The 23,943-nt window shown below is 46.8% G+C and overlaps 1 protein-coding gene across 3 annotated transcripts in view; it reads left to right on the forward strand.

Annotated features, from left to right (window-relative positions):
- Positions 1 to 277: 277 nt before the first annotated feature.
- Gfrl (Glial cell line-derived neurotrophic family receptor-like) overlaps positions 278 to 23,943 on the forward strand; it is a 440,074-nt gene continuing 416,408 nt past the window's right edge. For all 3 annotated transcript variants that reach the window (XM_076374200.1, XM_076374198.1, XM_076374199.1), the window contains exon 1: positions 278 to 1,290. In XM_076374200.1, coding sequence (XP_076230315.1) covers positions 945 to 1,290 — 346 coding nt within the window. In that variant the 5' untranslated portion in view covers positions 278 to 944. The remainder of the gene's footprint in view (positions 1,291 to 23,943) is intronic.

Consider the following 23,943-nt stretch of genomic DNA (forward strand, 5'->3'; position numbering starts at 1 on the left):
GACACGGACGGGTACAGGGAAGAGCGACGGGCGGGCCGGGTACAGGTACACGGGTTTACAGGTACACATCGGAGGGGCTGGCGGCCCTCTCGGGCTACGGAACGCGGGGAACGCGCACACTTTCGCGCAGAAACTATCGTGTGTAAGTTGTTCCCTGGTAGGGGGAGGTTTTGCTCGCGGGTGCACGAGGGAGGAGAGGGTACTGGCAGCTCGGGTAGGGGTTGAGCGCGCGGCTCTCGGCCGTACGCGGTGCGGCGTAGTCGTCATTGGGCGTCGGGACACCGTGGCGACGCGGTCTCGGCCCGGTAGTACGGTCGGAGAGGTGAGCACGCGCGCGCCAAAGTGTGTTTTCCGGAACGCGGCACGAGGCGAGGCGGAGGCCGACGAGTTTCCGGTTTCCCTCGGCGTTGCACCGAGTCGTTTCGCACCGCGGTTACACTGTCATTACAGGGATCCACGCACATACACTAACAGCCCTCGCACCAGACACTGCTACACCGGAGAACGATGACACACCGATCGACGTCGATCCCCAGTGCGGATTACTCGTAGAGGCTCCGGTTCGCTTCCTCTTCCTGTGCCCGTCGCGAGTGCTCGGTTCCCGAAGAGGAAACTTGGAACTCCGGAGAGGATGTTCGACGGGTCGGTGCGCGGACGGTCGACGTCGGTCTTCGTTCGTCGGTTCCGTGGGGTATCGGGTTAGATCGCGGATCGCCGTCGCCGGTACAGTGTGCTCGACGGTACGAGGACCAGGGGGAACGGGAAGTGCGCGCGTTCTGCGGTGAACCGTCCGCGAGGAGCGTCTGTTTCGCGCGTATATCTCTGCGCGTCAAAGTGGATCGTAGCTGGAAGCTCCGGCCGTGATTGCCAGCAGTGTGCTTAGGGTTCGTTGGATCGCAGCGAAGGTGGAGGAGGCGGCGCATGATGAGACGGACGACGAGAGGATGTCGCGCGGATACCGCGGGATACGTCGTCGTCGTCCGGTTCCAGCACGCCGAGCGGAGGCCAGCGAACGGTCCGGCGGGGACCGCGACAGGCGCGGTCTGAGCGGAATAGGACCCATGCTGTGTCATGATCTGATGGGACGAGTCATGTCACGTGTCGTCGGGACGCTGCTGGCGCGGTCCGCGCTGCTCACGAGCGTCGCCGCGGCGATCGTCGTGCTCTCCTGCTGCTGCAGGTGCACCCGCGCCAGCGAATTCCCCGAGAGAGAGTGCTGCGACCTGATATTCCCGATACCGGAGCCCACCGGAAGATCCACGTCCGCTCCGACACCCACCGGCAGAAGCGGTGAGTTCGATCTTTCGCTTCTTCGCCGAGCGCTCGGATTGTAATCGCGATACCTCCGCGACGAATGTACTCGCGAATACTCGCGACACTCGCGATAACGAGACACGTAAAGAACAGTGGTTCTCGGTAGCGAATAGATCGCGTGCGTTCGTGCTTTCTAAACTAGGCTCGTCCACAATGAAAATTCACGTAGATCCGATCACGGGCGGATAGTAACGACGTTAAACGAATGACGTCCAGGTGAACGTAATTGAAATGAGTTATTGTTACAAACGCAACGACAGTCGCATTCAACAGCGTTGGTGCGCCAACGAGAATCGAATCAAAATTAACCTGTCATTCTCGTGTTAGAGACCAACCGTTGAGCGAACAATAGAAACTACCTTAATAAATTATGTTCGCCAGAGGTTGTAAAACAGGTCACTAAATTCTCCAACTTTATTAAAATCCGCGTTTCACCGACGTCTGCTAGGAATACGCTGTGAATACCCAAAGATCCGCAGTCCGGCGCGAAGCCTGCGAGGATCTTTCAAAACAGCAGCGCGATCCCAACACATCGCGCTGCGGAGAATCTATCGCGGTCGGAGCATACGCCGCGGATATTCCCGTGAAGCGCTCCGCAGAGAGCGCTCCTCGGAAGAAGCGCGTTCGCTGTTTCCCTTTCAACGGCCGGTGGCTAGGCAAAGAGGTCAGCCCCTATAGACCAGCAGCATTTTTGTTGACGTAACAGCCCGGCAGGCCGAGCCGATTCGTAAACATCGAGCGCACGCCGCAGCCTCGCGCAGGGGAGAAAGTTGAAGGAAAAAACAGCCGCGCTCTTGGACCGGCCAGCGACCAACCCCCGTTCGCGTCGTGTATACGCAACCGCGCGTTCCGCAACGCTGTTACACCTACTTGGGTTATCAAGCGAGCACCGCAGGCCATTGGCAAGTGCGGTTCCATTGAAATCCGTGATTACCACTCCGCGTTTACGTCTGTTGTCGGCCGACGGCGATTGATCGGATCCGCGATGGAAAAAAAACCGTAGGCTCGCTCGAGCGGCCGCGAGCGTTTCGAGTGGCGACGGGGGTTGTGTCTTGGTTTGAAAAAACCGGGCACCACCGCGAAACGGTCCAGCCGAGCTGTTCCGTCGCGGCGTGGCCGACGAGGAGGCCAATAATTGGACAGCGACCGATAACTGTACGTGCAGCAGCGTAGGCTCGTATTTTGCTAGCCACCAGCTATCGCTAATTTCCGTGGAGAGGGACGCGCCGGATTATTAATTCAATTAGGATCAGTTATTAATTCAACAAGGACGGTTTATCGACGGCGCGGCGCTAATTCGAGCGGCGAAGCGGCGCTCGTAATCGAGTTCGGCCCGGGGTTTCGCGGGGGCGGAAGGGGGACGACCGGCGTCATCCTTAAATCTTCGACCGACCCCGATCTCCCGCGGCCCCGAAAATATGCGGCCACCTTCCGACGTCGATTTTCCGCTAATTAACTCGCCAACTTCCCGGGGACACGTTAATCTTCTCGTCCCGACTGTCGCGGATACTCGAGAGCCCGCCGCCGCCGCTTCCTCGAACGGGGCCGGTCCGCCCGCGGAGCTCCGCGCGTAAATATTCCCGAGCCGGCTCGATACTTCTAATTAACTCGAATTTATCGGAGCCTTTTCAAACCGAGCGCCGCTCGCGAGGAGAAAAATTCGCTTTCTGGTAGTCGGCTAGTCTTCCTTTGGAAGTGGGAGGAAGAGAAATTAATTCCTTGTCGCGTTTGACACTAGAACTACCGAGCGTTTTACACGATTAATATGCAATTCCTATAAAAATTGTAACAGATTATTTTCGGTTTCTTCAGACATTCATTATAGTACTCAAATGAAACTATTTTCAAAATTTCGAATATTCAATGCCTCGAAGATATCAATCATTGCTAGACAAAAAAATCGAAACCAGTCATTTTGGCTGGTACGGTAGTTCTAGTGTTAACCCTTTGCGGACGAAGATACTTTGAAATATACAAAGTCTTCGACAAATGAAGTTAAATGAAACATCAATTACTTAATTAATAAGAAAAAAGGAAACTACAAGCTGATCTCTTACTGTCAGAGTAGCTAAATCATTTCTTTGCGACTTAGTCTTCCAAATATCAGCACCCCATCTCTCCGAAGTGTCGACATTCGTCCGCAAAGGGTTAACTAGCTGAGTGTCTGCATCTATTTTGAACGAGATCTTTCAAGGCTGAGTTTAATTTATTACTTGGATCTACTTAAATTGAGTGTAGTTGATTATCTAGGAGTAAGAGAGATTATTCACGTGTCTGGTAAGAGTGCGTTTGAGAAAGTATCTGAAGAAATTAATGTATAACAATTCGAGCTCATTTTGCCGAGAGTCATTAGTCTCCAAATGAGAGTTTGCGTATTGCAGTGAGTACACGGTTCTTAGTCTAGCGAACGATAGTTTTCGGTAAACGACATGTGAAGTATACATGATCGCTTGGAAGTTATGTTGCTTTTATATCGAGCACGTGTCCATAAACTGTATTGAAAAATGACGTACGAAACGCCTGGATGCGTGCTAAGGGCTTTCGATCTCCGTGAATAATGAATATGAAAACAAGCGAACGGGGCCGATGTTCCGTCGAGAATAATGAAAATAATTCATTTAACGGCGGCCCTTTGGCGCACAAGGGGGTAATTAGAAAACACGCCGAAGATCCGGCGAGTGCGCATTAAAGAAAAATATTTCTCTCATCTAAGGAGGGTGAAATATTAAATAAAATACGCGAACGCGGCGGGAAGTATGGCGAAGCGGAGGAGAGGGGTGGAAGGGAAATTTCATTATGATGAAATAAAGAAAAGATGGAACGGGTTAAAGGGAAGTGAACTAAGAAAGATCATCCTTGAAGCGTGCGCGGTGGAGGAGCGACGGATATGAACGAGAGAGCTAAACATTGAGGAACACACATCCAAAATAGAATTAGTAACAGAAGAAACTGTACAAATGTTCTTGATAGATCACACGAATCTGCATTCTATTTATTCAATCAATTTTCTCAATGCAATACGATAGCTTCCAATAAGTAACATCTCGATTAGATCTCTAGATACATTCCTAGAACCTGCAAGAAATCATCTTGCACAGAATAAAGAAACTTCACGTTGATTTGATGTGTCACGATATACTTAAACCTTCAAAATTCACAAAAATAATTCTCGTCATATCGAATCAACGTAAACGAAACGTAGCATTCAAAGAGATGTTACCGTCATCAGATTATTTTCAAAGATTGCCAATTAATTCCACGAAAGTCCTATTCCGTCGTTGTCCGCGCTGACATTAGATTCCTGGGGATCGATCGTCGGTTATAGGCCGACGCAAGAATAGCAGGTGAACGGTGTACGGAACGTTTGCTTTAAAGGCCGATCAGCGGGCGGCCGAAGATTGTACGCTAGAGGCGGTTCAGAAGTTCAAAGGCTATCAATTTAGTTGTTGGAAGCTTTCGTTCGCGGCCACGTGGATCGCTTCAATTTCCACTGCCGCGAGTACCTTATTTTCCTATTAAACCGCGCGTGTAAAGGGGCAAAAGGAACGGAGCGAGGGGAGAGAAAGGGGCGAAAAAAAAGGAAGAAGCGGGGAAGAGAAGTCGGCGGGTGGGGAGAAACGAAGAGCGACACACTAATTGCTCGTTCTTTGGGGGTTAATTGTCCGAGTCGAATGAATTCCTTCCGCCACGGTGTCCGACCGCGGGAACCGGTGGCGCGTTCCGCTGTTCTTTTAAATATCACGAGCCGTACGGGATCGCCATTGTTCCGGTGGGGGTTTAATGGAGGCAACAGCGGTTGGCTGGGTGTACGTAAAGGGTTCGCGGTCGACATTGTCGCCGGAGGAACGCCGTCTGCGGCCGTATTCCGGCCCCGCGCGCCAGATGAACTTTGATCGAGGTCGGCCGCGATCGAAGCTTATCCGCCGTGTCTACAGCCGGTCGCTGTGTTTCGGGGGTGGATAGCCGTTTACACTGCCCTCCGCCTAACCTATTTGCATTATATTTAAATGCAACGAAGAAACCCGCCACGTAGAACGTCCACGTTTCGCTGCAAGATCTACACGCCTCGCGTATACGTGCGCTAACTGGCGAACTACATTTATGCGATTGCATTTACGCACGCGAAGGGATTAAATTCCGCAACGTCGGAACGCTCTGTGTTCGTGCTCGAGTGCTTGTTAGCAACGAATGACGATTCTTTTCTCGAATCGGTAATTGGGTAAGTTCGTTTTCCGTAGAAGTCGAGTAGGTTCGGACGAAGGTGTAACGCGAACGTTGAAATCTAGGAAGAAGGTAATTCAACCCGCGAGTTTCTACAATGAAGGAAAACGCTTGTTACGTCGATCAGTTTTATCGTTTCGTATATTCCATTTTCGATCGTTCCCTATCCACTCCGTCTTCTTCGGCTCGTTCGGCCTAGAAGGTCGAAGATGAACGACCACCTGCTTCTCCGGATCTCTTACCACTCTGTATTAATGTCTTTATCGCTGTTGAACAGATACCGGATGAAACTGGAGATAGAGCGTAACTGGCTCGATGAAATGGAATTGTTTCGGGTCGTCCGCGGTAGTGGAGTTGCTCCTCCGCCGGGGGAGTTTGATAATTGTTGATTCCTCCGCGGACGCAGCCGAAGGGTGTGTTCGACAAAATTCTCCTCGGGCTTGATGACGTTAATTAGAACACCGTTTACCGCGTTCCCGAGCTTCCACGCGTCTGTCTCTTCGCTTCGTTCGACGATCGAATAATTTTTCCCCGTTAATTAAGACGAAACGCGCGAACATCTCGTGCGACCTTCAATTCCCTTAATACCGTTAATTAATTAATACACTAACCCTTTTTATACTTCACATCCTTCACGGTTCCGCCCTCGATCCCGCGAAATACAATTACTCCGTCAACACTCTCCCACCAGGAGTAACAATACGCGAGTTCTCAAAGGTTGAATATTCACGACCGGAAACGGTGTTTTCATTAAATCAACACGAATATTTCACGACCACGCTATTCAAATTTATTCAATTCAACGCGGAACCCCATCGAAGCCCCGTTACAGGGGAATCGGATTAATAAGGAGAAAGAATATCGCGCTTCGCGTTCAAAGCCCTTCGCCGGCGTTCCCCGGGCGCGTGCGCGCGTTCGAAAAGTTCCCGTCGCGTTTTCACGCCGGCCGGCGCGGCGGATCTTTTCGATTGTGTCGGAGCGAGGATAAGTGGTCGAATCAAAAGCGAGGGAAAGCTCGCTCGGCGCGCGCGTCGCGGAACGGTGACGCGCGAGACCGTGCGGAACGGGAGGCGACGGCGCGTCGCGAAGGGAATCCTCCTTCGGCGGGGCCGGGGGGGACGAACGGGAAGAAGGGCGAGGAAAAAAATAAACGTCCGAGGCAAAGATTTTCCCAAGAGGCCGCGGCACCGCCCGAGCTCCGAGCTTAAATGTCGCGAGTCGAGTCCGCGGAGAAGACGGGAAAAGGAGGAAAGTGAAACGGGACTGAGGCAGCACGGAAAAAAGATACCGGCGGAGGGGGAGGAGGGGGGCACCGTCGAGAAAAAGGAGGCGCAGCTCCGGAGAAAGAGGCCGGGGAAAGGGGGAGCGGGAACGGGGGGGACGAGAAGTGGCCCATTGACGTTAAATCGCACGGTGAGGCGCTTCTAAACGTCCTCGCTGTTTTCATGCGACCTACTTCGCGGTCCGCACCGTAACGAGGTTGCTTTCGAATAAATTCGAAGTGCCTTCGAGCAGTCGTGTTCCCGCTCGTTGCGTCCCCGAATGCCTGGATTTTTTGGCAGCCCCGGCGAGACGCCGCTGCGTTGCTCACCGTTGTCCCCCTTTCTATGGGGGAACAATCGATCCATAATGGACGCCCGCCCGCCGAGTGACTCGGGAAATGCGCGTTTACCGATTCACAGTCGGGCTGAATCCGGACCGTGTGAATGGCTCTTGTTTCATCCTCCAACTCGCTTTGTCTTTCGGATCGTTTCGAACGGTTCGGCTCTTTCGCCGGGCTATTCCTATAAATAAGTTTATAGGTCGCAGCGACCGAAGCGGGCTCTCTCGCGTTCCTTCGAATTTCAGCGAGACGGTCGATTCGTCTTTTACGTATACGGTTTAATCGGATCCGCTTTTTGTTTGGCGGAGTCAATCACTCCGAATGAAAGGCGCAAATGTCAGCGATGAGGAACGGTCGCTCGGAGACCTTGGGCTCTGCCCCTAAGTGGCTGGATGGGATTTGACGCACCCCGATTCATTTGTCTGGAAGATGGCTTGATATTTTTTGGGACGAGGGTCCGTTGATTGATCTCGAACAGCGACTCATTATTAATTGTATAACTTATACAGATATATTGATTAAACAAAAACGAATTTTAAATAACGCGATCGTCAGATTTTCCCAGTTTTAGCCGGGCAATGAGAAAAATAAGAATGAATAATTAGAAAGAAAAATGAATAAGCTTCATCTGATTCCACGAACCGATATACTGGCACTTTCGAACGATGTAACAGAGAAGCGCCATCGCGCCGCTTGGGACTCAAACGGTTAACACATCAACGCGTAGAATATTATTACATAATATTCTTTATCTTACGAATGGCATCGCTATGAGATACAAAATATCACCGATACTTCGTCGCGAGGTTATGAATATTCCCAGCGAAAACACTACCGCGCGCAGATGATTAATAACCAACGCACGCCTGTCCCATTACGTTTCCCATGTTTTCGAGGATATTTTCATTAACTTATTTTACTTATCAGCCGTAGATCGCCGCCTGTCGTAATTCCACGCGTGAACGTCGCGAACGTTCCCCCCGCGGTGGACCCGGCGGAGTCTCTGACCTCGATGAATATTTATGGGCCGGGTTGATTAATTAATCGCGGCGGGAAGATTGAATACATCGGAGGATACTATTTACGTGGCCGCGATCTGTTCAGCCCCGGGCGCTGTTTATAACGGCCGTTTCCGGCGATGGTTTACCTCCGCGGCCATGGATCGCGCGGAGTAAGGTCGGCGCGGGCGCCGGCCGGTTGTAAATTCCGTAGACGCGTTCAATTCCGAGGAAAGTCCATGAATCCGTAAAACAGTCGAACGTCTGGTTTTCGTTCGTTCGCCGGGCAACGGCACGGTCGAACGGAATCGATGTTACCGTCTCTCCGGTTTCCAAAAGCTGATCGTTTCCCGGTCGACGCCGGGGCGTAACGTAAACGTGCCACCGCCGATATAACCGGCTCTCGCGTACACGTCCACTGCGAGCCACTCCGTTCCTTATCCTCTGCAACTTTCAATCACAATTTATCTTCGAACGTTGCTACGTGTTCTTCTTAGACCCTTCGATGGAAATGAGAATTCCCGGGGAACTCCGTGGAACCCTTGTCCCATCTCTAATGTGTCAGACTCGTAACGAAGATCTCGAGTAGGAATTAGCGAACGTGAAGCTCGTTTTGCAATTCGAATCGGGAGCTTTGGGAGGACGTTAATTTTCTGTTATGAATTGAATAATCGTTGTTAAGGCCACTCGTAGCCTTCCCGTTTCGTTCGGGTCCTTAGCACCGTAGCTTTAGATTCGTATACATTTCTCATCATTCTTTAAGAGTTATTTGTACATTCGCTAAATTTCTGTAACACTAGGTTTACGGAACGCGTCAAATTGACGCATATTGGATTTTAGTTTCCACAATCTAAATAAACGAGCATCGATTCTTTTAGGTATAATAGAATGAAGTGTACAATAAATAAACCTGGTGTTAATAATAAGAGCCTTCGTCCCGTCGCGACTTGCAACCGTCCTTACGGTATTACGAGAAGGGATCGTGACAGCCATAGAATTCTTGTTTACTTCTAGTAAATGGCTAACGTAGAAAATAGCTTGAACCAGGAGAATTGTGGGAGATAGATCAAGTGCTGTAACAGTCCGGTGAACTGGACTAACAATTCCATTCTGTCCGACTCGCGTATTACAGGGACGAATTAATAGGTAGCCGGTAATCGAAAGCAAAGAATAATACATAAATTATTTTTCCAGTTGGCCCGGATCATTAAATTGCAATTGATTTTGAATTCCGTCGGGTACAATTAATCTGCATACGTAATGACGCGCGCGCGTATGTATGAATTTCATAAAATCGCCGTTAATTCACGCGGCACTCATAATTTCGCGATAACTCTCGTCGAATCCGCAGTGTCTCTCGTTAACGGTAATCTCGTTTCTCCGTTCCGGTATGCGCATACGCAACGCGTCGCGCCATTTTACACGGTATCCAGCGATCCGAATAAACGCGTCGCCGCGTTCCTCTCTTTTCCTTCTCTCCTCTCTTCTTTTTTTTTTCGCCTTTCCCTCCAGACGCGGGAACGTATGCGCATATTTCCGCGGCCGCGACGCCATTAGTCAAACGGTGCCGATTTAAAGGAACCGTCGGTGATATCGGGTCGAGCCCCGACGCGGCCCCGGGTTCAATTATATCACGGAACGGTTTAATTTACCGGGGGCCAGCCGGCGTAATTAATTATTCGACGGAATTTCATTATCGAAAATAAATTCCGGTATCGTGTTTGCTTTTGATGGCCGTCGCGGCGCTAAACACCCGGCGGTTGATCGCTGACGCCAAAATTTCCGAGCAATCGTGAAATATCGCGATTAGCACACGACACTTTCCGATATTACACGCGCCGTTTTAACAATAGAATTATTACCGAGCGCATTCGCGGGGCCGATCGATTAATTCCAAGCGAAAACTAACGATCTCTCTCTCTCTCTCTTTCGCCAGACGCGAGAATGAATTTTTACAGCGATGCGCGGCGACGGGAGCCGAACTCCGCTGGAACCCGCGAGACGTTTAAAAGCGTAATCGCCGTGATAAATCTTCATCTCTCAATTTCCGTTGCGCCCCCGTAAATTGCTTCGGTTTTATTCGATTTTTATGGGTGCTTGTTCGTTAGTTAACACGCTGAACCATTAAATTCATTAATTAATTCGTCGATTCTCGAGGGGCGTCGGTGAATTTTATACTTACCGGGGACGAATGAGCGGATTTCTCAATTTCCGTGTTTTTCCTATGGAATTTAATTAAAATTCGAACAATCGGCATTAATTCCGTCGTTCCACGCGCCTGTGTTACACGTGTCGATGGCCGGCCGAGTTGCAACGTTAACAGGAAATCCGCTCGCCCGATGAAAACGGCGGGGGATCGAAGAAAGTGGCCACCGGATTCGAGCGAGCCGGGTAATATCTACATGGCAGAAGGGTGGCTCTGATTTTAACCGCTCCACGTCGATGGTTTCCAATTTCGCGGCCAGGAAGGTCAACCCCGACGTCCTTCACCTTTTATTTCATTTCGTCCGACCCCGTTTTTATCTTCCGCCGCTCGTCGATCGCGCGCCGCCCTCTCGAACCCACCCGTTATTACTACTTGTATCGCTGCAAAGGGAACACCTCGAATTACCCGCGGATCCTCGTCAAAGAAATGACTAATTAATTGGCCGGCAAACCTCGGCCTTCTTGACCCGATACGTGACTCCCTTTGAACTCGACCTACCGCCGCGACCTGAATCCGCGAAACGCGCCGGATGGGAAACGCTCGCCGAGGCTTCCCGATCGGAATCTTTCCTCCTGTCTTCAATCTCCGATCCAGCGGCCAATCGTGATCTTTAATTAACGAATCCCATTTCTATTTGGCAATTTTTTCGCGCCTGATTTTAACAAAGCTCAATGAGAGGCAGTCCCTCGATTGCGGCTGGAATCGTTCCGAAGCTTTCAATTCCATTTTTAATCGAGACTTTACTTAACAATTTTTTCAAATTTTCATTCAACCGATTTCATTGAGATTAAAGTTCCCCGATTGTGACTGGAATCCTTTTTTCTCCCGTCTTCAACGTACAGACCCAGTTTTAATCAAGATATTTCATTTACCGAGTTCTATTGGAATACTTTTCCCGATTAATTTCGTCAATATTTCATAAAAGACGGTTTCTCAATTGACGCTGAAACTAACTCGTCTTCCGATCCTCGATTTCAATCGAGACGAAACCGATGAATCTTCATTTACCAACTTCCCAGGTCTATCTTCTCAAAGATTAATAAAAAAATTATTCCACTCCGATTCCAATGGAAATATATAAATCAATAAATCCCAATTTTACCAATCGGTTGATCGTTCGATAAAACCGAACCGAACAGAAGCTACACCCGAGTCATTTCGTAGAAAACACCCCGATGCGAAGGGTGGTCGCGTTAACCCGATCCGAATAAACCGGCTGCAATTTGATTAATTTCGAGCGGCCCTGAAAGACTGCGCGCTTTAGATGCCGCGCAACCGGGCCACGCTTTATACATATTTCATGGGGTCCCGAACGGAAAAACAAAGACAGCGCGCGGGGCTGCTTAATCCCCGCAGTATTTGCTGTCGTGGCTCGAAATTAATTCCGCGATCGTTAATCACGCGGTGGATGACGTTTCATGCACACCGAGGAATTGACTTCCAGCGGCGGGGCTCTTGCGCGAACTTGCGGCGCCCGGAATTCCTTCCCGCAGCTTCTTCGCCGTCCTCCTGTCCGTCCTGCCGTCTTCTCAGACCCTTTCCGCGTAGCTTCACGCCCCGCTCCCTTTTTCGCAGCTTTTTCCTCTCGGAAGTGTTCGCGGGAGCTTCGACGAGCCGAGCCACGGCTTCCCGTTGTCCCGCGACGAGCTCTCCGCGTCCTTCGAATTCCTCGAGCGCTCTCTCTCCCCTTCGACGTTCCGGCGAAATGAGCAATGGGGCCAGCGGGATGCTCGCCCGATTCCTCCGTTCGAATTCAAGAAACTGTCGTTTCCGTGTTTCGGAACGACCGGAGATCTTTCCGCTGGCAGATCGAGTAACTCTAGTTTACGGAAGTTGGGAATCTTGATCTGACTGCGGTTGTCGTGGATGTTCGAGGATTTTTGCGATCGTTGCATTGAAGTTAAGCTGTAAATGTAATTGACGTTTTCGCTGGTAGCTATTGTTGTTGCGTTATGGAATTAACACGTTGAAGGCCATGTTTGAGGATTCTTGCGATCGTCTGGTACATTAGTCAAGCTACAAGTGCAATTGACGTTTTCGCTGGTAGCTATTGTTGTGTTATAGGATTAACACGTTGAATGCCATGGGTCACCGGTGACCCACAAGCAAATCGAGTTACTGTACATTCAATGGAACGATTGTTTGAAAACATTTGTACATTACAATGCTACCTAATGCGACATTGATTGAGCGCGCAGTAATAATGCGATTCGATCGGATGATTTAATATTATCTCTTTATTTTGTGTATGTTGCTCTATGAAATCGTGTGGCTTTCTACGTGTTCATTGAAATAGCAATTCATCTGGTAAATATTGCGACGCACCGGCGCCGGGATGTTTGGAAAATAGTGTGATTGCGTTTAGAAAATCTCGAGTGGCTGAAAGAATACGAGGAAGAGTGAACCGAGGGACTGGGCCGTGAGAAAAGCGTGTACGCGACTGCGTGAATTTTGACTATGGACGAAAGATGCGAGTGAGAGGGTGCAAGGATAAAAAAGACAGAGCGAATGGGGTGTGCATTAAAAACGAGTGTGAATGCGTGCGCGACACAGTTGGTGATGAGCTTTTGTATCGAGACGAACTTCGTGCTGTAGATAAAATAAATTATTATTGACTTAATAAATCCTTATAATCTCGTGTAATCCGATCAAGACACGAATTCTTCGATGAGTCGTAGTTTTCCGAAAATTCTACACTTGAATTTGAAAACGAACGGAGTGTTTCCAGCGTTTCCGAAGAGGTTAAACATTAATCGTTCGTCGGAGTATCCCGTGGAATCGAGGCTCATAAAATCCGTTTTCCAATGAATAATTGAACATTAAGGTTTCACGAAACTACCGGTTGTTAACGGCCTTTAATAGGAGATCCGCTCGTAGCTTTCGTTTTTCGATAGCATTCTTTATCGGGGGTAATTTAATACGATAGACGACCTGTGAAATCGGTTTTCCCTCTGAAGGAGAGAGAGAGGACAAAAAAAGAGGTACAGCCGTGCTGATCGGAGAAAGCGGCGGTGTCAGGTTTTCGCTTTATTCCGCCGGCCGATGCCTTCTGCCTCCCGGTTCCCATGAAAAAACGCCGGGATACGGCTCCCCGGGCGCGGCGTGTATTAAAACAGCCACTAAAACCCACTCCCGTCTAATTAGACAGATTTTTACTTTTCCACGGGCACCGGGCTAATGGTAATTTTTTAACGAAATTCCCGTTACGACCGTGCGTGATTAACAGAGATGGAAATTAGTCGGATTGCGTCTGACCCTTGTCGGATGTGTTCCACGGCCGAGCCACGGCCAGTGGAATAGGACGGGCTATGGTCGGACCGCTCGAGAATCTACATCTCCAGGAGAAACCAGGTGCTTCTGTCCTACATCATTTTCTTCCTTTATCCGAAGCCGTTCTACCTCTTGTATCTATTCAGGCATTCTAACGAGTACCTTTGAACATATTTTTTCCGAATCCCTGCTTTGTTTTAAACGTTGAATGCGGTTTGCTTGTCGGACATTGCAATTTTTCGATCCCATTGCAGGAGAATATATAATGTTTATATTTATTATACTTTTCCGTGATTATTGTTGTAGTATCGTAGTTTTAAGACAGTGCGATCCCTAGGGAAAACGAGAAATGCTATAGCATTTCTTCGATATTTTATTTTCCTTGTTAATTAGAATATCTAATATTATAACTGGTGCAATATTGGAGCCTACAGAGTTCAAAGGGTTAATCGTATTAAATGCTCGGTAGTTCTAGTGATATACAGTTTATCTATTCTCGGTTTCCTCAAACTACCTCACTACAATTCTCTTTCGAAGCTTCTTTTTTATTTATTATCATATGACACCTATAGTTTACTATTCTATCCTCTCTTCCTCGAAACCTTAACACTAGGTTTACGGAACGCGTCAAATTGACGCATACTGGATTTTAGAAATATTATTTTGTAAATGTTGACGCCGATTTTCATTGATGCGATCACACTGACATGTACCCCAATTGCCTACTATCAAATCTCCAGTTTCCACAAACTAAATAAACGGGCATCAATTCTTTTGGGAATAATAGAATGAAGTGTACAATAAATGCCCGTAAACCTAGTGTTAAATATTATAATCGATGGAATATTTTTGTAGACTAGTACTAAATTAGTACATTAGATAACCAAATAACAGTAATAAATTGCTTATCACGTCGGAGTACATTTCCGTTGTAATTCGCTCGAACACTGTCCGTTCAGGGGAAAAGCGACAGCTCCGATGAAATTTGTCTCCCCTGGATCCCCTGAAGTCCATTTGTCGAGACATCGAGTTCCCGTAATAAAGCAACCGACACGATCAGCCGTAAGGGCGCGAAGGAACGGGTAAATAACGTTCCGCGGAAACCAATATCGGGGGAGCGCCAGAGACAAAAGTTTTCTGCTCGAACCGGTCCGCAAGGCAACCTATTCTGGCGGACCGGCGCGGTGTACATACAAGGTGAGAGCAACGGGGGCGTCGGTGGGGTGGGAAGGAAACGGCGCCGGAATGAACTGCAGTTCCCATAACTGCCATCGATCATCCAGGAAATATTATGTTCATAAAATTTCAGCCGGCTCTAAGAACAGAGCTTATCCTTATAAATCTGACGACGTAACGCGGCCCGTAACGGAAACGGATATTTACGCGGCGATATCAATTTTTGATACTTTACCCGTGATCGAGGGAGTTTCCTTACACCGACGTTTAATTATAGCTTTCTCTCTCTATTTTTTTTTTGTTACCTGATATTTTCGTCTGTAATCTCTGCGCTTTAATCGAGCAACGGTTGAATTAGTAACGTTTTCGTTTACCGATATCTCGCCTGACAGTTAATTGAAAGAGGAAACTCATTCGTGCGTCGTTCGTGAGGTATGTAATTAATTAATGCATTTAATGCATTCGGAACAGTGGAATTTGCATGTAATTAGCATTCTTTAATTTGCAACGATTGTTTTCTTGCGCTAGATATTTACAATACGGGAGTGTACGATATAATTGAATCTAGTATAATCATCGGTCGGAGATTAATTCGGTTTACATAGAAAGTTAATTCCCCTTCAAGAAAAAATTTCCTTGAAAAGGAACCTGATCCAGCTCCTTTTACAGACTGTGCTTTCATATTCTTGCGGAAACCTTACGAGCTGCGATCATCTTTCTCCCCGGATATTTCAAATTTCAGAATTCCACCCCAAAAGTTCACCCAGATTTTACCAGTCGGTGAATTTTAACTCCGATAGAATTCTGGTCGATTTTCAAGCTCTCGAAGAATCGAACAAAAGCGTGCTGTAGAATTAATCACCGTTTGTCGAGTCGGAATTCGAGCACGGTGGTTTCGGTCGGGATCGGCAGGTTCTCTTTAAAAAAGCGACCCTGTTTCCGATGTCCGACCCTCCTATATTACGCTCTCCTCGCGGAGATTGACAACGAATTCAATTTCCATCGGTGCACACCGGATTTCGAAGAAACCGTGAATTCAACGTGTACACGTATCCGACCGTCGACGGTGAAATTAAAAATGTTTTTGCTTTCCCCTTTCGTTCCGCGATGCTCGTACAGCATTATCCGATACGACAATATCTTTCTTCCGTATCTTTTCTTCGCTGGAAGAAAAAGATCGATGCTTTGTTGAAAGTTCTATCCCGAAAGAAACATAAAATGGAGCAATATCTCTCGTTGTCTTCATTTCCTTTGATATTCTTCATCTTCTTCATCTTCTTCGTCTTTTTCGTCTTCGTCTTGCCGAAATCTCGACGCAGCTCGAAGTATCGGAATTTCCTCGCGATCAGGGATCTTCTGCTCGAATCAACGCACGGGAGGACCTTCGAAAATTCAATGATTCCTCGTTCGGTGTTTCGCTGCTCGTAAACCGACCGGAAATAAGGGGCGAGCGGACGCGTGGTTAAGCGTCGGAGGATAAGGAAGGTCTGGGTCAAAAGGATACGCGCGCGGAAGTCAGCTTTGAGACTGGCGCCGCGTGAACGGCCGACCCGAACAGAGTTCTTTTTTTACGGTCACGTCGCTCGTGAAACACGCACGAGGAACGGCCGCGTAACGCCGTGGCGTACGAGCGATCGTTGACGACGTCGCCCCTTCTCGTCGAGGGCTGAACGATCGCTCTTTATACGGCCGAACGATTTTAGCGACAGCAGATGAACGACCCCCGCGAATAGCGATCGTGTTTCAACGACAGTCACTTGCCGCAATTATTTCTTACGCGAATCGTTCTCACCTTTCGTAGGATCCTTTAGTTTTTTGAAACTGCGACAGAATTATTTGGATTTGAATTCGAATTTTAAGCTTCGTGTGTTGTCACTTGCGGCAATTATTTCTCCCCCGAATTATTCTCACCTTTCGTAGGATCCTTTACTTTCTAGAAACTTCGAGAAAATTATTTGGACTTTCATTTGGATTTGAAATCGAATTTGAAACTTCGTGTTTTTATATTATCAGTTGCTTTTTAGTACTATAGTAAATATAATAATGCTTTGGTAAATACTGGAACCTCTTGTATATGTCTGACTACTTTTCTTCGAGATCAACGACTTTGTGGTTCAAAGATGATAAATTATTGAAGACGATGAAGACCGTGTTCGCGTATGTATGTGCATTCTGTGATTAGACTTCGCCTCGTTTGTTTTATTCAACAACTTACTCTAACTAATTCCACGATGGTGTCCGTACCAACGAAATCGGACATAATATAATTCGATGTCACATTACCGATGACGATTAAAACAGAGAAATCCATTCTGTAATAATTAATTACTATTAGAAATTCCAGAACTGTAATTGCGATAATTATAGTCAGTTCCAATCGGCAGACAACAATTTTACGCATTTATGGTACCCATAATTGGTTGATATTCGACATTGCGAACAATTTAAGAAACTTATACACAATATCTCCCCTCTGAATTAACAATTATCAATTGTAATTTGCAACGGAATCAAACCACACAGTGGAAGAAATTTTAAAAACTAAATATTAATCACTTCGATATTAATACTAGTACACTCTCGTTCACTCGAAACACAAAACAAACACAGAAAACCCTAAACCGTCGATACCGTTTCACCACTATAGTGGTTACTATATTATAGATAGTGAAAGAATGAATCTTCAGTAATCGAGAACTAGGAATAAATATAAGGACAACACGTAAAAAGTACAACTCAATGCTAAGATTATCTTATAACAAATTTCTACTGTCATCTCCAGCGTAACGAGTGCAAAGTGTTAACCTTCAGTAGTAACAGTAAAACAATTTTCGCGCTTCCTCTAGCAATAGTCCACTCCCAGGTTGGAAACCATGATAACCCCTTGCTCTACGATTTCTTTCTGAACTGCGATCGTTCTACTTTGTTACTAACAATTCCTTGAAAATAATAGAAAATCTCTGTCACTCTACGACAACGTATCTAGGATATAATCATTGATATCAGAGAAATAACACATAGTTTACATTCGAACAAATTGAATAATATTCATTAAATTCTATCTTAAATCTTCATGAGTCCGCCACGATATTATTATAGTGTTAATATAGTACAAATAATGAAAAGGTGGATGTTCGCTCACACTCATTCTTACATTCACTCTTCTTAAAAATGCCTTAACCTACGCTAAAAATTCTAAATACCACACCGCTTTATAAACAAACATTCATAATGTCGCACAAAACAGACTCTCCGAAGGTGGACAAAAAATAGTAACAATCGTTCGACTGTACCGTCGACAGGGCGTGGAGCAACCCTTTGCGACCGGCGAAGGCCGGGTAATCTAGTGATAATCCTTTGATCGCCGGGCAGATATGGGCTATCGGGTTTCTGGGTTAGCAGAGATTGATAGCGGAGAAATAATGAAACGGTGGCATTGAAATCGGCCGGCCGGTCGCCGACAATCGAAACCGGTTTCGCGAAAAGCGGAATCGTTGCGCGCGTTTTTCGCGTTGTCCGCCGACCAGCGGCTGAGTCGAGATGATTTTTAAATAAATCCAGAGCAAATAGTGCATGAACATCGGCGGCCTTTGACGCGATTTATCGAGCGCGCGCCCGCGCACGCCTGCTCCAGGCCTGCCGGTGTATACGCGTGCCTTCTGTGAAATGCAATTAGCATCGCAATTATCGAGACGAGTAACGCCCAAGTCAACACACGCACGGGTATATTTAATTAACCGTTTGTTGGTCCCGGGGTATCGCTGAAATACTGCCAACTGTCGCGTGATGTGTGCGAAACGGTGTTACCAAATGGAGCATAGCTACGCCGGCGTATAATGACCGTCTTGTTTACCTTGCCAGCCTAGTTAGTCCCGTTTTTTCCGTTCTAGAGTACCGATTCGACGCGAACGCGCCGTTTCAGTTTGCCAGCGAATTGCATTCGGTCGCCGAATGCCATTTCCTACGGAAAGATCGGTGAACGTTCCTTCGGAAGGAACGTTCTTTGTTGCCGTTTCGAGCGTGCGGATCTTGAGATTTTAAATAACGAATTGTTTCCGTTTAATTCTTGCACCGTGCATGGCAATCAAGCTATTAAACGCAAAGAACTTAATTAGAAATCGCAATCCAGCCGCCAATCAGCTAAATCAAGCCCAACTTCAACCGACCACTTTATCCATTGCTCACCCTCAAATTTTCTCCCCAGCAATTAAAATCGTCGGCACAGCGTGAGGCACGGAAACCAGTCCGTCGGCAAACTTTATTGCAAAAAAAGTATGCAAAACCACGCGAAACACCTATCGAAGGGAGGAGAAATGAGCAACAGAGATCAAGCGAGAAAACTACCCCTGTCGTCGAACCGTGGGCCCGTGGTTCCCAACGCGGGGCACACGCGCACTCGCAACTTTTGTCTTTTATTGTTACTTTTTCAATTATTTCCTAGCGATTTCTTTCTCACTGCTTCGATTGTCCTCTTGTCTTTATCCTTCTCCTTCATTTTATTCAATATCGAGAATCGGTTAAGAAAAGATGAAAGCTGACCACTTAGATTCGCATTCACGACTCTCGCACGAGACATAGTACATTGAGCATAATTAACACGTTCCGTGCCACGGAAATTACGGTTATATTTCACTGATAAACTGTATTGATCATTTAAATAAAATATTAACCCGTTGAACTCTGTAGGGCCCAATATTGCACCAAGAATAACATTAGATATTTTAATGAATCTTAAAGAAACTACCCTAAAATTATTCGATTTTCCACATATCCAAATTTTCCACTAAGGAAAGTGAAAGAACGAAGAAACGTTGTGGAATTTCTCATTTTCGCTAGGAATACTACAAAAATTAGTTGGGGTAACACGTTCGCACAGTACAAATTTCAATGATCCGCAAAAATAGGAAAAATGCAAACGTACTCCAAGTGTCGAGCATAATAATTTCAAAAAATTAAGGCTATACACCATTAAATTCATGATAACGTGGCTTATAAATTTCAATGCTATACCCTTCATATCATTCTGCATCACAATGAAAATGACCGCTATATTCCCATCCGCGAACGTTACATTCAAGCTTTCCATAATTTTTATACATTTCCATACTATTCCTTTACGTTCTCTGCTTTGTAACGCACACCATCCATGTCCGTTAAAAATATTTTCTCCCAATTGGCGTATGCCATATGTGGTGGACGTGGCACAGAACGCGTTAGAGAAAGGTTGGGAGCCACTGCAGCGGAGGAAATCCGAATCAGCGAAACTCGCGCGGAGGCACGTACTCGCGGCCGCAGTTTGAAGCGTCGCCGCTAGCCACCGAATTTTTCGTACGGTCGGAAATATCCGCTTGACCGTCGATCGGGTCGAAAGTCCGCGACACGGGCCAGACTGTCTAACCGTAGTTAAAGTCCCGTAGAAAAGAGAGGGAGCGTGTATTCAAAGCGCGCGGCGGGAGAAGTCGATTTGCACGGCGAACAGCGAATTATGAGTTGCGCTCGAGGATTTCTCGGCAAGCGCGCCGGTAAACAGGCCGTAAATATTCCGCCGTTACGGCTCGACTTATCGAACGTACACGCGTGTCGTACGCGGCGGAATTACCGGTCGTCTGGCCGCGCGCAGTCGCCTCGCGACGACTATCTCGTCTTTTGATCTGCATTCGCATTTTGATCTACGCTCGCTGCATTCGTTCGGCGAGGAGACTGCGCGAGAGACAAGTTCTGGGAGCTGATGAAATTGCGTTGATAGAGCGTGCGTTAATCGTATTAGAATTTGCAGTGATTAAACAACGGAGTTGATCGGTTTAGCGAATGACTTACTTGTACCTCGACCTATATTTGATCCGTCTATTTGGCGAAATGATTAGGACAGCGAGACAGAAGTTCTGGGAACGGATGAAATCGTGTTAGAGTGCGTTGTATTGGAATTCGGAGTGATCGAAGAATGGAGGTGAATGATTTAGCTAATGACTTGTTTGTATCTTGATCTATATGTGATAGTCTGTTTGATGGGATGATTGAAACAGTGAAAGACAAGCTGAAGGAATGGTGGAACCTTCGTTGAGACTTCAGTTGAAGTCTTTGACAGTGATGCTTAGTGTAATTAACCAGTTAACTGTGGAACTAAGTTGGTTTTTTACACTAAAACAGAGTAATTAACACTAGATTTACGGACGTTTATTCTAGACATTATTCTATCGTTCCCTGGAAACTACGTGCTTGTCTAAATAAATCGCGAAAATTGTAGATTGAAAAATTAAACTGTTACCAAACAATATTTGAAAATCTCAATATCCGTCAGATTTCCTATAAAAATTGGAACGCATTTCTTGAGATTCAAAGGATCTCCTACTCCCGTATCTACCATTTCAAATCTCTCGCAAAAACGCCTCCAGACTTTAAATACCTATGAAACAACAATTCTGAAGTAGATCGATTCGCTCTGTCCACTAATGTTACTGTTAACCGGTTAACTGTGGAATTTAGTAGGAAAAACCTCTGGTTCTGCGCGCAGTAAAATCGAAAAATGGAGCGTGTACTCGTCGAACGCAGGACGAATGCGTAGAGTATATTTTAATGAAAGATCAAAGCGAAAGAAGAATTACATGTTTACGTGAAAAAATAAAGAATTCATGAAAGAATTAGTCAAGCTTTACGACGACGTGTATACTCGTCAAACATAGTTAACTGGTTAATGAATGAGATCGATCACCGTAGTAGCGAACGGTTCGTTTACGTCTCGACTGATTTCTACACTTCGAGCTGCGTACCGATGCAGGTCTCGATGACGTATCTTAGCAACGAGGTTCGCAATCGGATTTAATATTCGATCATCTACGCACAGGACGCAACCGCTCGTCGAGTGAATATTTTAATGCGCGACACGGCCGTGTTAGCCGTGCGATGGAATCGCTCGCTGAAAATCCTCGTGAGAGCAAGTTACACCGCTTGTTTACAAGCGTGCGTCTGTCGGAAGGATTTCTCGAAATTGGATCGCAACGGTCCGTGCGAGCGCTCGACCGAATCGGGCCCGTTATCGAAATTCCGTTGTTTATATTGCCCGGATTCGCCGGGCGGCTCCGAAAACTGCATCACGACCGGATGAGTGATTAAATTCGCTATTGCGGCCCGATTTTTCATCGGAAATAAGCTCGTTCCGTTGCGCTCACGCTGTTACGCGCGTCGTACCGACATCAGAGTTCATTGCGCCGTTGTCTCACGAGTTTCCACCTTATCGTAGACCAATTACATCTGCTAACCTGATCCATTACTCTAATTACCGGTTTCTGTCCTACATGTGTCAAGCTAACTTTAAGCAAACACTCAACACCACTCAATTTACACTCTCCTTTACTCAAATCGATCGTATAATCATACTTAATCTATATCAAGCTCATCAAAGCTCGATCTCTCGAAGCAAAAAATCACTGTTCCATCAATTCTTTTAATCGAAACTTCTCAAACTTCAGCGTTGCTGCTGAATCATCGATCCCCAAAACAAAGTACACTCTCCTTGTTTGTTCACGTAAAGAAATCACGCCAACAATACAGGTCGAGGTTGTAAATCCCGATTTCGACTATTGTCGCATCATGAGTTTGAATGATCCTCCTTATAACCGATTAGCGATATAAGGAGTAACTATTGACGTTAGTGTACCTAATGATGATGACGTTGGACTTGAACTATTTGATGTATTTTAAGAAACAAGGCACTTGGTTACTAATACTTTGTTGAACAAATGCAATGGTTGAAGGTACGCAGAGTGAATGTGGATAGGAGATGTTCTCCATAATGAGTATGAGTTTTTACTGACTTTTCCAAGTGTTTTCCGGAAGCAGGAAACCTTGAGAACCGGATAGTTTCCTTACGATTGGTCCAAGTACCACGACCAATCAAATAACAAATTCTTGACACTATGATCAGATATCAAATATATCAATAAAATATCAAATTTTTGACACTATAATCAAATATCAAATTCCTGACACTATATTCAAATACCAAATATATCAATCAAATATAAATTTCTCGGAGAAAGGGCAATGTGGTAGAATTTCCGCTGGTCGCGAGACCTGGCGAAGGACCATTAAGCCCGGTTTCAAGACCCTTTGGAAATTCCCTGCAATTCCATGCAATTGTTTGTCGAGTCGAAGGAAATAAAACGTTAAATTCTAATTCTTTATTGGTAGGGCCTGTTTCCGCAAAGTACGCGGCGAACACTCCCGCAGAACACTGCGTAGGAAACGCTCGTTGAAGGAAAGGGCGGAAAAAATGAGAAAGCGACTCGAGAATATTCCCGGTCGACACGTCAGCCGGGAAGTCGGAGGTTTGAGGGGCGTGGGAGTCGGTGGCCACGTTCCTGCGCGAATGTTCGACACGAAAGGTTCGCGAACGAGCGCGTTCGCAGGCCTTATCGCGGCGAGGGCTGCCCTAACCGAGCCGTTCGGCTACACCGACAGAAAGAGCGAGAGAGGGGTAGAGGGGCAGAGAGAGAGAGAGAGAGAGAGAGAGAGAGATCTAATCGGGGTTGGTTTCCTTCGGCCGGTTGCTCGTTCTCGTGCCGCTCGCTCTTATATTCCTGGAACTCGAGGCTGCACACGCCGCAACGCGCGCGTATGCATTTCGAGCCGTCGAAGCTCTCCGTCCCCGACGACGAATTCGCGCTCGTCGATCTCCATTTTATTCGTTCCCTTATCGTCCTTCATTATGCAGTCGATCCTTTCCGGTGGATTTTAATTATAACCTATACACCCGCTCCCCCATTTTCATCTCGTACCAACACCCCCTCCGCGTTCTTGATTTATTTCCTGCGATTTTTATTCCTTCCGCTCCGTTTCAAGGTTTGCATTTTACCTTCTGTTTTATCGTAACACGCTTATCCGCTGCATCTCTCTTATTCAACGGTTCCTCGTGTACAAAGGACTTTCTTGTATTGTTCTCCTCATTACGATGAATTATAGCGCGGAGAACCTGTATACTTGCGGCACCGTTGCGCAGTTTGTTGCCGGTCGACCGGGGACCTTCACGCGAACCAGAATCGCCTTGCGGGTTCGCGAAGGATGAAGCTTGATGGAAGTTTGCCTCCTTTGACAGTGATTTTCTTGTTGAGCTACAGGGTATATTCGATTTGTGTCTTTGTTATTTTCATCCGCTTGTC

This window comes from Nomia melanderi, chromosome 2, assembly GCF_051020985.1.
Source record: "Nomia melanderi isolate GNS246 chromosome 2, iyNomMela1, whole genome shotgun sequence".
In the NCBI taxonomy this organism is placed as follows: Eukaryota; Metazoa; Arthropoda; class Insecta; order Hymenoptera; family Halictidae; genus Nomia; species Nomia melanderi.